Below are 15,508 nucleotides of genomic sequence, written 5' to 3' on the forward strand. Positions count from 1 at the left end.
TCCCGGGCGGCCCAGGGCACCATCGCCAGGTGCTCCTGACATAGCCAGCTGGCAGGGGAAGGGTTATCCAGGTCTCCTTGTGCCACATGCTCTTCCTTGAGAAGCTGGTATCTTTCTGGATGTAGATGGATCACGGCTCTCCTGCGGTCCACTCCTAGTGCAACTCACATCTCTCTGGATGGGAAAGATGCCCCAGTTCCATTTGGGAGTCTATTTTTTAATAGCAGAACGCTGAAGAATGATGCCAAGTGAGTGAAACACCCTTCGTCACCCTTTGAAAGCATATTAAGGCGGGATTTTGCCTGAGCTTTCATCCTAGAAAAGGAGACAGTGGGGGCAGTCTGGGGGTCAGGCAGAATGGGAGGGGGCTCCAGGCTTCCTGCACAGGGCATGGGTGAGTGGTTGCCAGGCAGAGGGCAGGTCCCTCCCCCGGCACTGCCCAGCAGCCTGGGCAAACGTGGATGGCTGCTCTAAACCATTTTTAAAAATTATAACCAAAGTGAGTTATTTTTTTTCATTCTCTTGTCCACCCTCTGATTCTAACTTCAGACCTAGCTAGCATGCCATTCCCAATAAATACACTGTGATGGCTTTTTCTTCTGTGTTTAGCTCTTGCTGTGTCCTGCAGAGGGAGAGAAAAAGCCCAGCCTAAGACGCTGTCAGTCATGCCTTCGACGGCCTCGACTTCTCTATTTCCTCCCCGTGTGCTCAGGGCTGCCTCCACACCAACACCCTGCACCCCGGCCCTCCCGAGCTGTTGATCGCTTCCCCTCTGCCTTCGGTTTTATTCCTTCCCTCTCTCATCCTTAGAATCTAGAGGCGATTTCCTTGACAAATTTGAGGGCTTTGAGTCTCCTTAATGTGACTGGTCATCCTGAGGATCCGGAGAGCAGAAACAGACTGTAGTCTTTGTGGGCGCCTTTGTTACAGGGCCATCATCTGGGAGGGGCGTGTGGTGGCAGCAAGGACCTGGGGGGGCGGTCTTCTTGGGAGTCCTGTCCGTGTGTGCACATGTGTGTACACACATCCGAGGTGTGTGGCAGCCTGTGGTTTCTGCCCACATGGACCTCAGAGAAACAGCCTCCCTGTGGAGGAGGGGTCATGTTGGGTGAGGCATTGCAGCCTAGTCTGCTCAGGACTCCCTCCTCCTGGTGGCTCTCCTGGGTTTCCTTCTACAGAGAGAGTCTAGGGCACCGCCACACCACCTCCACCTTACACGCACACCACAGGGCCCGGTCCCTGCCCTCAGCGGGCAGCCCTCGGGGCCAGTGCACATCAGCCCTCTGGGAGCTGAGGGCAGGAGGGGAGTTTCCTTGGAAGGCCTCTTCCTCCTCGCCCTGGCCACATGGTCAGGCGACAGAAGAGGAAGGACAGGCTGGCCAAGCAACATCAGGGGCTGAGCCCCGAATCAGCTCTCACCCCGTGGAGGTTGTGCATGGACTTACAGGCTTCCAGTTTCTCTGACCTTTTGTTCTGTCTGTTTCTGAGCCATTTCCCTGCCAACTAAGGTCCTAGCCTGAGGGGGTGTGGTGGTGGTGGTGGATTAGTCACTAAGTCATGCCCGACTCTTGCCACCCCATGGACTGTAGCCTGCCAGGCTCCTCCATCCATGGGATCTTCCAGGCAGGAATTTTAGAGTGAGGGTGTGTAGGCAGCACATAAAGGATGAAGATCTGAGGCCTGCTCGCCCCTGGTCAGGGACCAGGCGAAGGTGAAGGGCGGTGGGGAGCAGAGGGGAAGTTTGGCAGAAGTGATGTTGCCATTTACCCTGCTCACCCTGCCTGGTGGGAGGACCTGGGGTGCAGGAGGGCTGGGTTGTTTCTGACTCTTTGTCGAATTTGCTGGGTGACTTAGGGCTCTGTTTCCTCAAGAAACTAGATTAAGGCTGGCAAAATTTTTTTGCAACGGGCTAGGTGGTAAATGTTTTAGGCTTTTTGGGCCACGGGATCTCTGTAGCAGCTATTTGGCTCTGCCCTTGTAGAGTGAAAGCCACTGTGGATAATCCATAAACAAACAAGCATGACTTTTTCAGTATTTCCCCAAAAAGGGAAGCTGGACAGATTTGACCCGAGGCCAATCTCTTGCCAACCCCAGGACCAGCCACTCCCTGTGGCTCTCCCCCTACACGTGTTCTGAGATCTGTTATAGAGGTGCCTAACTGACTGGATTTCTCTTGATAACACTTACCACTGCCTGACATATTGTCTGTTTATTTGCTTATGCGTTTGCGGACTGTCTCCTTGACCAGAACATCAGTTCCATGAAAGTAGGAACTTGAACTAAATTCCCTCTGAATCACTACTGGGCTCAGAAAGACGAGCCGAGTGAGGAGTTGATGAATAAGCGTTTGTAGAGGGCCTGTCTGTGCTGGACTGATGGGGAGAGGGCACGGGAGGAAGACCCTTGCAGGATTAGATGCCGTGGTCCCGCATTCAGGGGGCTGGACTCTCACCGTGGGGGTCAGCTTTGCACGGAATACACTGGAGCAGACGCCTTCCCTGCCCAGGCGAGTTGCTCAAGCCTGAAGCTGAGGGGTCACCCTTTGTCTTCCGCTGTTCTCCTACCCCCACAGTCAGCCTTTCAGCAAGTCCTGTCAAGTCTACCTCTGAAACGTCTTAATCCCTCCAGTTCTTCCCTCCACGGCTGCAGCCTCGCTGGCTCCCAGGGTGTCCCCTGCCATCCTGAGCTGTGTGACTTTGGGCAAGCACCTGACCTCTCTGAGCCCCAGTGTCCTTGTCTGCAATGTTGAGGGATTAAATCCATGAAGAACACCTGAAAGATCTCTGCGTGGTGGGGGCTTGGTGAGTGGGTGCTGGTACCAAATTTCTCAAGGGTTCAGAACCTCACATCCAAACTCTGGCCTCAGCCAGCTTGGCCCTACCTTCTCTCCCTCACTCCCTGGATTCCAGGGTCACCCTGGTTTTTCAGTTGTTTGAACACACCAACCTCATTCATCCCCTCACCTTTCACGAGCTTATCCTCGGGTGTCTGTTGACATGTTACCATCTCACTACCCTCGCCAATAGAAGTCCCCCCATTAAGCTCTGTTTTATCCCCTTACTTGGTTTTTCTTTTCATTGCATTTGTTACAGTTTGCTGTCTTTTAAAAAAAAGCTTGTTTACTCATATTTTTTTTCTCCCTCACTCGAGTACCCCAGCCTCTAGCACATGCTGGGCAAATAGAAGGTGCTCGGCCATTACCTGTTGCATGAACGAGTGGGCTGTGAAAGACTGACATTTCTTGAGTGAATGAGTGAGTGGATACAGGCATAGCCCCTGCCACCAGCTCTTGCCCCTCCGTTCATTCCACCACCTCCTGCCAGGTGACCCTCTAGACCTGGCACTGACCATATGGTTTTGCTGTTCAGAGGCCTTCCATAGCTCCCTAGCACCATCTGAAATAAACACCCCTATTCAGCCTGCTACATGAGACCACCCATTAACCTTCTTCACCCCCATGTGCCATCATATAACCAAACTGGAGCTTAAAAAGGGTCAAAAGGGAGGAGACAGTGCATGAGGAGGTCCAGGGAGGGGCCGGGAGGCCAGACTGCATGGGGAAGAGTCCATAGCTGCTGGACCCTGCGAGGCAGACAAACACAGGACAGATGGGCTTGGATTGGGGGCGAGGAGGTGTGGGCAGAAGGAGCTGAGCAAAGACATGGGTGGAGCTGGGATCTGGTGGAGTGAGCATGAGCCGCAGTCAGCTGTTGGGGATGTGGGGACCAGCAAATGATGGAGCGGGGGTGAGAGTGAAAGGGAAACCAAGCAAACTTTGACAGGAAGACACAGAAAAGGAGGGAGGAACCATGGGCCTTGGAGAGGGGCTTGCCTTGAGGGTCTTTGGTTGGGGAGGGTGGAGCTTGGGCTCAGGTAGGATGGCCGGCTGGCAGTGGAAGGTGTTCTGGAGGCAGAAACTGATGCATGTGTGGGGCTGTCGAGGCCGGGGAACTCCCAGGCAGGGCTGTAGCGCAGGAGGGAGGAAACTAACAAGGCCCCTCCAGTGGCAGAGAGAGCAGGACACTGTGCTGCTAAGGGGGGCAGGGAGGTGGCCCATGAGTCCAAGTTGGGGGGTTCCTGTTCCTGTGGCTGCCTCACAACCCAGGTGGCATGGAACAGCAGGAGTTTCATCCTCAGGGTTCTAGAGGCTAGAAGTCAAAATCAAGGGGTCAGCAGGACCATGCTGTCCCTCTCCCTGACATGCCTCCCCCGACAAAGACTATAGGAAGAATCTTGCCTTTTCCAGGTTTCAGGACTCCCAGTCAGCCTTGAACTTCCTTGGCCTATGGCAGCACTACTCTGGTCTCGGCCTCTGGGTTCCCTGGGCGCCCTCCCTGTGTGTCTGTCCAGGTGCCCTCTCCTTCTTGTAAGGACACTGGTCCTTAGATTCAGGGCTCACTCTTATCCAGTATAACCTCATCTTAACTAATTATATTTCTATAAGACCCTATTTCTAAATCAGGTCACCTCTGAGGTTCTGTGAAAGTGAAAATCACTCAGTCTTACTGGCCCCATGGACTATACAGTCCTTGGAATTCTCCAGGCCAGAATACTGGAGTGGGTAGCCTTTCCCTTCTCCAGGAGATCTTCTCAACCCAGGGATCAAACCCAGGTCTCCCGCATTGTAGGTGGATTCTTTACCAGCTGAGCCACAAAGGAAACCCTGAGGTTCTGGGTTGCTCTGAATTTGGGGGGACACTTTTCAGCCCATTATAGGGGTAGCGTGTGTGTCAGGAGCCCAGGGATTGAGAACAGGCCTTGGATGTGGGTGGACTGCAAAGGGGACCCTTCGAAGGAGTCTTTCTGTAGAGCCATCCAGGAGTGATAAAGAGTTCAGAGTGAGGGCAGAGGCTGCTTTTTTAGGGAGCCTGGAGTGAAAGGAAGGAGTGGCCTGGTAGCTGGGGACAGTGAAGTCAAAGAGGTGTGTTTTTTTTTTTCTTAGCCCAAAGGAGATTTGAGTGGGCATATTAGGCAGAAAAGAAGGAGGGAGCAGCAGTGCAGGAGAGAGAAAATGCAGATGAGAATGGTGAGGCTTTGTGGAGGAGTCTCCCAGAAGCCGGCTCTGGTGGAGGAGGGGCACCTTCTTGCCTCAGAGAGCTTTACGCAGAGGGGAGGAAGGGCAGAGAGCCTCCTTCCAGAAAACCTCAGGAACTTTGCTTATTATCCACTGGCAGGAATTCCAAAGGAGCTGTGAAAAAAGATCGCAGTCTGGGAAGGCCTTCTAAGCTGTAAAAGAGCAAGAGTGATAGTAACCCCAGGGAGTTGCCAGCCTTGAGGCCAGCTCAGGCCAAGCATCAGGGCTGATGTGAGAAGAGCGTGCAAAGGTCTCATGGGGACTTCTTTCTTCTGAGTGGCTGGGTCATCTTTCCGGACCTCATCTGTCTTGACCCCAGCTTTGTTGTGCCCTTGGGTCCCTGGTACCCCATCACATGTAGGTAGATTTGGGCTTCTGTTTCCCTCACCTGTCTGACCTTAGAAACAGGCACTGCCACTCCCGCCCTGCCCAGCCAGCCCTCCTTGTTCATCCAGGCCTCGGACCACAAACCTCTGAGCTTTCCAAGGCCAGTGCCCCAAACAGGGGCCTTAGAACCCACAGACAAAATGCCACCTGAATCTTCGTGGGGATACTGGCCCTCTGCTCCATTCTTGGCCTGCCAAAGAACCCCGCCCAATGCCGGGGTCGGGGTGCCTTCCCAGCAACATCCTGGACACAGAGCTCGGCTTTGCGCTGTCCAGAGGCAGCAAGTTTGCAACGGCAAGCTATTCTTGGCTCCAGCCTGCTCACTGCTGCTAATTTCATGCCCCTGTGATCTAGGTAATGCTTTGCTGCCTCAAGCTGCCACCCCTAGGCTTGAATCGCTTTTTCTCGCCCCGCAGGAGCCCAGCTGCCTCTGCCGTGCTATTGAGGTGGGGGCCACGCAAAGCTGCCTCTCGGAAGCCACTAGGTGGCCAGCCCAAACTAGTCGGCCCCCGCTCGTGACTAATTTGCTGCACTTATTTCAAAGTGCCCTAATGGCTTTCGGGGGAGAGGAGGCTTACCCGGAGCCTGCCAGAGATAAACAGGCTCATTTTGGGCCCTCCCTGCCCGAAGAAACCTTTTTGCCTGGACTCCGAGCTCAGAATTAAATTCTTCCAGAAGAGATGCTTAGCACGGAGCCTCTCAGCATGGTGGAAGAGAGGAAACGTTCCCATCGTAAAATGGGCCTCACATCTGGCCAGCTGGCTCGGGTGGAGTTTTCGATTGTATTTTTAGAGCATCTCTCCCCGTTCCTGGTGTTCACAAGCTGGGCCAGAGCATCACAGATAAAAACAGGTTTCCTCATTTCCATGACAAGTGGATCAATGCCCTGCACCCTGACCACAGGGCGGCACCACACTGCCCTGGCACCTGGGGGCCGCTCATCGGCTCTGTCCACAGTCTGGCTTTTTATCCCCACCCCCACCTGTCCTGGGGCATTCTGCTGGGGTTTGCACAGTCAGGAGAGAAGCTGGAAGACTGCCCGGTGCTTCCCAACTTATCAGCAGACCATGTCCATCCATTTTTGTGTCTGACAGAAGTGAGGGCTTTTCTCTTAATCTTTTTTTTTTTTTTCCTTTTTGATGCTATTCAGATCCGTAGACCTGAGGAAATGCCCAAGGGAATGGGTGGTGGGGTTTAAGGAAAAGAGATAGTTAGCCAGCAGATGAGAAAAATCTACTGGCTGGGGTAGAGGGAAGATGAAACCCTGATAAAATCTCTGATCCTCGGGCTGGGCCCTGCTCACTGCTGGGAAGTCATGTGCACTGCCAGTTCTGCCCTCTGGGGCAGCCAGTGACACGCTGTAATCCCAGCGATGGTCTTTGGGTTGGTGCAACTGTGAGTCAGGCAGCCCCAGCTACATGGCTCTTAGATTTGAGGAGTGATGATAATGATCTCCCATCCCACCCCTGCCCTGCATCCTGCCACCTCACTCCCCAAGTGTGCACCTCTGTGCAATTCATCCACCTCTGTTAGCCTCAAGCTTCTTATCTGTAAAATGGGAACAGTCCTGGCTTTGACCTGCTCTTATAGGCTAAATTAAGAGCAAATGGACTGGGGTCTGTGCAGGTCACGTGAAAACAGTTTTGTTCAAATGTCAATAACCTGGTGCTCTGCAGGGCCTCCCTGTCCATTGGGTTACCTGAAAGTGAAAGTCCCTCAGTCGTGTCTGACTCTTTGTGACCCCATGGACTATACAGTCCATGCAATTCTCCAGGCCAGAATAATGGAGTGGGTAGCCTTTCCCTTCTCCAGGGGATCTTCCCAACCCAGGGATCGAACCCAGGTTTCCTGCATTGCAGACAGATTCTTTACCAGCTGAGCCATCAGGGAAGCCCAAGAATACTGAAGTGGGTAACTTTTCCCTTCTCCAGTGGATCTTCCCAACCCAGGAATCGAACTGGGGGTCTCCTTCATTACAGTCGGATTCTTTGCCAACTGAGCTATGAGGGAAGCCCAATGGGTTTACCTGGCAGGTGCCGAAGAGGACTTTTGATGTTACCTTTGCCAGAGGCTAAGCCCGAGGTAATTGCACAGTGCAGGGAAGATAGGGGAGGGCAGGGAGATTCGATTAGACCTTCAAGAAGCAGAAGTTTTCTTCCTGTTCCTCAGAGCTGGACTTACCTCACGTTGGGTTGGAGAATTCAGAATGATGGGGCTGCCCTCTCTGCCCTGTGGTTTGAATGGACCACACTTGTGCCTTCCTGCCCCAGCTCGGTAGATTCCTATGGATACTGAGGGAAACCTCAGGGTAGTCTGGTCCGACAAATGAGCCGGGGTTAGAGTCCTAAGTGGCGAAGAAGTGTCCATTCCTGTCTTTGCATGTGTTCTTCTGCCTCTTGGAATGCCATTTCTCTTTCTACCAGCACCCACCCCCTTCCCATATCTGTCTGACAAACTTCCCCCCATCTTTCAGGCTGCAGTCCAAGATGGCCTCCTATGGGAAATCCCCCTAAACTCCCTCCTTCCCTCCCCAACCCTTGGATCCATTGTTCCACAGCTGTGGGATTGCACCCAACTACGCACTTCCTAAGGGCATCAGCCACCCTATCTATTCTATTTTATATGCCAAACCACCAGCCTAGTGTTGGGCACACAGGGGCTTGCCACATCTTCAGTGAACCAGGGAGTGGGTAGCACATGAGGGGATGCTGATCCAGATGGAAGTGGTCACTCAGCCGCGCTTGGGGCTGTGGGGTTACCAGCCTCTGGGGCTCCCACCTGCAATTACATCAGGCCCAAACTGACCCCCTGGTTTTCCATGAGCTGTGTAAACGGGGCTGCCATGTTGTACAACTCTGAGGAGCTCTGTTCATTTCACCGCCCACACAACTGCTGCCCCCTGGGGTTGTGCAGCACACAGCCTCCACTGTCATGGGGGCAGGGAGTGCCATTGCCCTGGAGGCTGGTCTCATTGCCCCACTCCTCTGTCGCCAGAGTCCTTGGGGCCTTCGGGTTCATCTCTGGAGGTGGAGGCAGCAACCTTGTTGCCAGATGCCTGGTGGGACAAGTAACAACGGAGCCTTTTGAAGGAGCTCTCAGGATTCGGTCCCAAGTGGAGGTGAACTATTTGACACAGATTATTTCCAAGCATTGCATTACTCAAAAATCACCCTATAGAATGGAGATTTCACATTGCTTTGGAGGGGGCAGTGCTGTTACCATTCTGACTGCAGTGTGTTTGAACCAGTATTCAGCTGTCTTCATATTTCCTTGAGTAAAATAGGAGAAGGTAACCTCAAAAGGCCTTGGAAACAAATGAGACGAACCCAGGAAGGGAGCACCAGCTATGAGTCTGCAGTGTGTAGAGTCGAGAATTGAACATAGGGCCTTTGCTGTTGGGTTTTTCTTAGAAAGGAGCCTGAGGCAGCATCTTACACGCCATACTCTGTTGGGGAGTGCTGTCCTAGGGAAGTGAGAGTGAGGAAAAGGGAAGTGACAGGATGGAGGGGAGCAGATACAGGCTGTGGTGTCACTGCACTGGCCACAGCTTTGCCTCTAAAACACAGCTGCTTGCTCAGGCACATGGGGTGTCTCCTGAGGAGCCACGTGGAGCCACCACCTTTCAGAACAGATGTTAGGCCAGAGGAGGAACGGCCAGCAGGATGTCTCTAGTCTCCTTCCTGTCTCCCGCCTCTCATTGGTTGAAACCTACCTTGTGGGTGGGGCTTCCTCCACCCTTCTGAGAGGGTCACCTGACCCCTCCCACAGCCACCCAAGGAGCAAGAGCCTCTGCAGGTGCAGCCTGGGCAGTGCACAGGTGCAGGGGTCTCTCCTTGGCAGCTGGCTCTCCTGCTGGTGGCAGCAGTGGCCGTGGCTTCATAACTATGTGGGACCAAACAGAAAAGCAAATGGCCTGAGAGGGAGGTAAGATGAGCAGATCTGGGGTGGTGCATAAGCCAGGTCCAGTTTCTTGAAATCAGTGCATGCTGCTTGCAAAAATGATTCTAATTTCAGCAAAGGATTTGGAGAGGAAAGGCTTGGGGGACTGATGTGGTCAGCGAGTATAACCTTTGTTCCCCTCGTGGGCAGGCACATCGGTCCTCATGTCTGGCAAGAAGTTGAATGAAATCATGGTCAGCTATCTCTGCCTTCATCAGGAACTGAATTTAAATTGTTATAGGAAGGCTGCAGCATTCAGAAAAACCCGTTACTAGAAACTTGGCTATCCCACACCCTCACCAATTGGGAATCTATTGCTGTGGAGCAAAATAGTACAAACTTAGTGGCTTACAACAGCACATGTTCATTATCTCACAGTATCTGTAGACCAGGGGGCTGGGCATAACCTATCCCAGTCCTCCCCTTAGGGTCTCACACGGCTGCAGTAAGGGGTTAGCCAGGGCTTCAGTCTTACTGGAGACTCGACTGGAGAAGGATCAATTTCGGCTTACTTGGGTTGTTAGCAGAACTCAGTTCCTTGCAGTCGTTGGATTGAGAGCTTCAGTTTCTTGCTGGGTGTTGGTCAGAAACCACTGTCAGCAACTAGGGGTCACCTGTAGTCTTTGCCACGTGGGGTTCCTCAGCCTGGCCACCGGCCTCCTCCGAGCCATCACGGGAGGAATAAAAGAGTCCAGCAAGATGGGTGCCGCCATCTCATGTGACAAGTGAAACCACCACGTGTTTGTATCAGGGATTAAGTGTGGAAAAAAAGAAAAAAACAAAACTCTTTGGGATGTGCTGAGTCCACTTATATCACCAACCACAGCTTCCCGATCTGATCCAGTAGAAAGATGGCACATGGTCAAGTCCATTCTTCCCCTGCCTCACCGCCTACCCCACACCCCACCCCACCCGCCACACGCTCTTTGTAAGGCAGAGAAATGGGCTCAGTCAGCAGAAAGGAAGTCCTCGCCTTATCCACTTGTCAGTATTTCTAAAACTTTCCAACACTAAAAGGAACTTTTTCTGCTTAAATATCAACAAGCCAGAACAATAACCTAGAAAATCCCCATTCCTAAAATGCTCAGGGAACCTGAGCCTGCTTGAAAAAACAAAGACAGAGTTTCTGCACCCATGTGACGGCCCTTCACAGACTTGTCACAGAGTGAACAGCCGCAGACAGTCTGGAGCTCAGACTTGGGGCCGTCCCCCCACCTGCAGCCGTCTTCTCCTTGGAGCCTGTTCCCATTGCTTCTGCCCGCCCAGTTCCTGCCTGGCCTCACGTACGCCCAGCCACTGTGTCAAGATGCAATTGACTGAGTGCCTCAGACCAGTCCAGGCTCTGCTGAGCCCATCAGGACAGGAACAATGAGGTAGCTCCTCAAAGGAGGAAGGCTATTTCTGAGGCTCATGGTTGATGGACCGCACTAGCTGTGATTATCATTTTAATTGCAAGGCCACCACCACCTTACATTCAGGGTGCAGATTTCAAAGACCACAAAGCACTCTGCAGGCTTAAAAAGGTACCATGGCAACGGTCTGTGCTTCAGACTAAAAGGGGCCCATTATGACATCTTTCTTTCTTGGCCTCCACATTGCAACCAGAATCTCCCAGAAAGGAAAGAGCTCCCCCTCCGTTTTGAGATCTGACACAAATCCCACCTCCTCTGGTTCCCCAAACTCTTACTCATTCCTGTTCTCTCCAGGACTGAGGCCCCTTGTCCCACTCCCCTACCTGGAACTCCCTTAGAGCGCATCACCCCTACCACAGATTTGACAATGACAACAGTGACAAAAAATACCCTATAGAATTCTGACAGCTCTTCCTATGGTGTTTCGAGACATTAAAAAACCTCACACTCTGTCTTATACTTTCCATGGGACACCCTGTTCTTAACAGGGAAGAAGCATATCTCAGATTCTGTAGAGATCCCTATTACTGGAGCTCTTTGTGCACTGGCAAGATTTTTGCACACATTGTTCTTTGCACTTGGCACATTTGTACTCAAAATATTTCCCCAGTTAAGTTCAGTGTTGTAAGCTTTCCAGAGTACTCACAGCATTTTTATTTTTTCAGGTAAAGAACATCATTTGTATAAAGCCCTTGTGCTTGCACACAGTATGCTTTATTCATGTAAGCGGTTTTCATGGCTTAGAACAGTCAGCTTAAAAAATACACAGCGTGAGAGTTGCAAGTTAAATTTTATTTGGGGGTAAAATGAGGACTATAGTTCAGGAGACAGCACCTCAGATAGCTCTGAGAAACTGCTCCAAAGAGGCAGGGGGGAAGGTCAGTACATATGTGATTTTGTTAAAGGGAGAGTACATGCAATCAACATATATTTTGCAGATTTTTGCTAGTCATGAGGAGCAGTCATCACCGTGAAGGATTTTAGTGCTTTTCTACATATGAGGAGATATAAGAATTGGGCTCATAAAACCTGTTCTGCCAGTCCCCTGAGCACGGAGTTCCTCATTTTTTCTCTCTACCCTGAACACCTTTCAGGGGGTGTTGAAAATCAGCAGCTACAGCAGCACGTGATTTAGTTCTTATAGAGGTAGATGGCAAGTGCCAATTTGTAACTGACAGAACCCATCGTCATTACTGATCTGGGGTTCACGATTTGACATGAAAGCACCAAAGCCAAGATATATCATCCCATTCCAGTATTTTGGTTTTTTGTTCAACGGGTATATTGAAGGATAAGGTATACTCAGTTAAAGCCACCCTAATGAGTGGACAGTCCTCTGAGATTTGAAAAATGCATACAGTTGCTCCTTAGCTTCTTCAGCTGTAAGTTCCAGCACATCACACTCAGAAATTCTTCATCCTGTCTGTGGTCTCATGCATTCTTTGTCTACATTACTGTTGAGCTGCTTCCAGGAAAATGCCCCTTTTGCTCATCCTGACCAGTTTGGAAGCCACTTCCCAAAATGACTGTGATCTTGGGGTACAGCTCTATTGAAGGAGCAAATCCACAGTCAGAACAGAGTTTCTCTGCAGGGATCAGGGCCCTGTGTATTGCTAAGAGTACTCACTTGGTTGCAAGAATGTGAGACCGTGAATGAATCATAACTAACCCACTTGGATAACTCCAAAATTTGACAATGAGCAAAGATGACCGACAGGGAAATTTTTTCATTATTTTATTTGTAAACATATGTCGAGTCCTGTCCCCATCACCTGATCCATGAGGGATGGGAATAGGTGGGAGGGATGGGAGCATGGACTGCAGAGCATTAGGGCAGGGACAATGTCCTACCCTTCCTTTTGTCCCTGTCACTTGGCACAGCTCAAGCTGGTGTCTGTCAAGTGACCGCATGAGTGGTTTCAGGCTAGAGATGGAAGAGACCTTGGTGTCTCAGGGTGGGCTTAGCCGTCACTCGTAGGTGTCTGAAGACTATAGGGAAGAGAACCACCAGAAGGATCCCCGACCCTGCTCTCGGGTGGAGCCCTCCCCTGCATCCCAAGTGGCCTCAGCGACCCCCTCTCTTCTCTGCTTGCAGAACTACTTTGAGAGCTACCTGGCCGTCGCCTCCACTGTGCCTTCTGTGCTGTGCCTTGTGCTGAACTTCCTGCTTGTCAACAGGTAGGCCACTTTCCTCCCTCTCCCAGGCCCCCGACCTTCTCCTGCAGCTTATCCACTCTCCCTTGGTCCACAGCTGCCTGAACTGTGGCCACCAAAGTAGGAGGCAAGCAGTTCAGATTCCTTCCCAAAGACTGAGAGTCAGATCGGTTACCTAGGACCCTGCCCACACGATGCCCAGTCCTTGGGCAGTGGGGTCAGCTGCCTCCCTACAGCTGCCTGGGCTGCAGGGACACCATGGATGGTGGGCGGGGCCCAGGGAGCAAGGCTTGTGGAGGCTGGTGTTCCAAGCCTTTCTGAGAGCAGTAGAAAGTTAGGAGCCTGGGGACTTCCCTGGCAGTCCAGTAGTTGGGACTCCACAGTTCCACAGCAGGGGGCACAGGTTCCATCCCTGGTCTGGGAAACTGAGATCCTACATGCCTCATGGAGTGGCCAAAAAAAAAATCAGAGCTGGAAGTTAGCCTGTCACCTCACCACCCCAGCTCTTACTATATGGAAAAGGGTCACCTATGCTCAGTGCCAAGCTGGTAACAGCAGTTCATGAGTCAGGCACTCACAAGGGGATTACTTGGTGACTTCTGACACTGCACTCACGAAGAGTGGGATCCACTGTGGAAGAAAGAATGGTTTAGGAGACAACCCTTCAAACCCATTGTGTGACTGGTGCCATCCCTTCTCCATTTAGGTTTACAGGGGTAACAGCCTGAGTTACTTTGCCCCCATTTCTCCTAAGCTATCATTGTCTGATAATGGTGGCTATGTTATTATTCTGAAACCTGGGCGTCTCTCGGGCACAGCCTACTGAAACCTTCGGTCCCTGGTGGCAAACTTGTTTTACCCAACTCTGCTCAGTTTGTATCGACTCCTTGGATCTCTGCTTGAACAGGAGTCTAAAGCAGGTTTGGCCTCAGGGAGTGTGCTGTGATTGATTAGTGATGTCTGTTCTGAGTCCATGAGGAGAGAGGGCAGCACAAGTGCCTCAGGTGTGCTAAGCCTGAACAGACCATTCTTTCCAAACATGTTATGAGGTTATTCCAATGATCTATTGTTGCATAAAAATGATCCCAAAACAGAGAGGCTAAAAACACTGACAGTAACCGGTGTCTCTCATGGTCCTGGGAGTCCACAGGCTCAGCTGGCAGCTCTGGCTGGCCGTCTCATGCGGGACAGCTCTTTCTCTGTCCCTCCCCTTGGTCTCTTGTAGGTTGGCCTCAGGTAGTAGGACTTTCCGTGTTGTAACTGAAGAGCAGCTGCTTCTAGAGAGCAAGGCAGAAGCTGCTTGGTTTTGGTGCCCTACTCTCTGCAGTGACATACTGTCCTTTCTGCCAGGGCAGTCACCAAGCCCTCTTAGTTTCAAGGGGACACAGACTCCATCTTTCAACGGAAGGAATGTCAATGAATTTGCACGCCTCTTAAAACCAAAGTGCAGGCTGGACAAGTGAGAGGGAGGATGGTCTCAGGCAACCGAGGGGCTGAATGCCAGCTGCCCCCCCACCTGCCTCCTTGCACTTGCCCAGCACACAGGGCTGTGATCAGTGTCCCAGCAGGGGGAACACAGCCTCCAGGCACCCTCCCCAGGAGGAGGTGGGGAATGGAGCCAGGAGTAGGGCTGAGCGGGGACCCTACGGGGAGAGCTGGGTTCCTGACAGTGACTCAGAAGAGAAGGCATGAGAAAAGGAAGGGCATGTAAGAGGAGGACGATGAGGAAGAGGTGACCGAGCCATGGCGGCGGGTAGTCCCCTGGCCTCTCACTGCCCTCTCCCCTTTCCAGGCCCCTCTCATGATCCTCTGTGCAAAATGGAAGTCAGGAGATGTGTGCCCAGGCCCACAGGGCCAGGAAGGGGTAGCCTGAGCTGACATCTTACCCAGCACTGCCCCCTCTGAGGTCGTGAGGCCCAGCAGGCAGCAGCCGGCCAGGACCTGGGGTGAGCAGTGGCAGGGCAGGTTCAGCCTCAGGGCCCAGGGTAAATCATCTCTAATCCTCTCAGTTAGCAGTCTGAGCACTCAGTCGTTGGCAGCATTCTCTCTTTTAGTCCTGGCAGTGGCCTAGAGCAACGGACTTATTCCCCTGTTTTATTGATGGGAAAACAGGCTGACAGAGGTGGCCTGCCCACGGTCATGAAACCATTAAGAGGTTGAGGCAGGACTGGAACTGGGACCCTTCTCCCCCCACATCTGGACTTGGAACCTCTGGGCCTCCTGTCTCCGAGCTCTCTAGCTTTGCCTGCCTCCTCCCTGCACCCAGAGACACATCTCAGACCCTGTAAGTGAGAGCCCGTTTCTGCCCTGGCTTCAAGATGCTGGAAGGAAGGAAGTGGTGAAGAAGGTCTGGATCTGTCTGCAGTGGGGACTGTGGGCCGTCCAGGTAGCTGCCCTCCTGAGGATGGCTGGGAGCTGGCTCTGGGAGCTCAGCATTACAGGGCATCCTCCAGAAGTGTCCGGTCCACCCCAGGGCCTGCCCTGGCCCTTTCCCGGCTGCAGGAGAGGGTGAGAGCACTGTGGGGAACGCTCCAGCCTCTGT

The 15,508-nt window shown here is 52.4% G+C and overlaps 1 protein-coding gene across 1 annotated transcript in view; it reads left to right on the forward strand.

Moving 5' to 3' along the window:
* SLC29A3 (solute carrier family 29 member 3) overlaps positions 1-15,508 on the forward strand; it is a 62,383-nt gene that overhangs the window by 24,909 nt on the left and 21,966 nt on the right. The window contains exon 4 of the mRNA XM_055425521.2: positions 12,908-12,990. Coding sequence (XP_055281496.2) covers positions 12,908-12,990 — 83 coding nt within the window. The remainder of the gene's footprint in view (positions 1-12,907; positions 12,991-15,508) is intronic.

The sequence above is a fragment of the Moschus berezovskii genome, chromosome 12 (assembly GCF_049115385.1).
Source record: "Moschus berezovskii isolate FMDL1 chromosome 12, NW_MosBer_1.0, whole genome shotgun sequence".
Lineage (NCBI taxonomy): Eukaryota > Metazoa > Chordata > Mammalia > Artiodactyla > Moschidae > Moschus > Moschus berezovskii.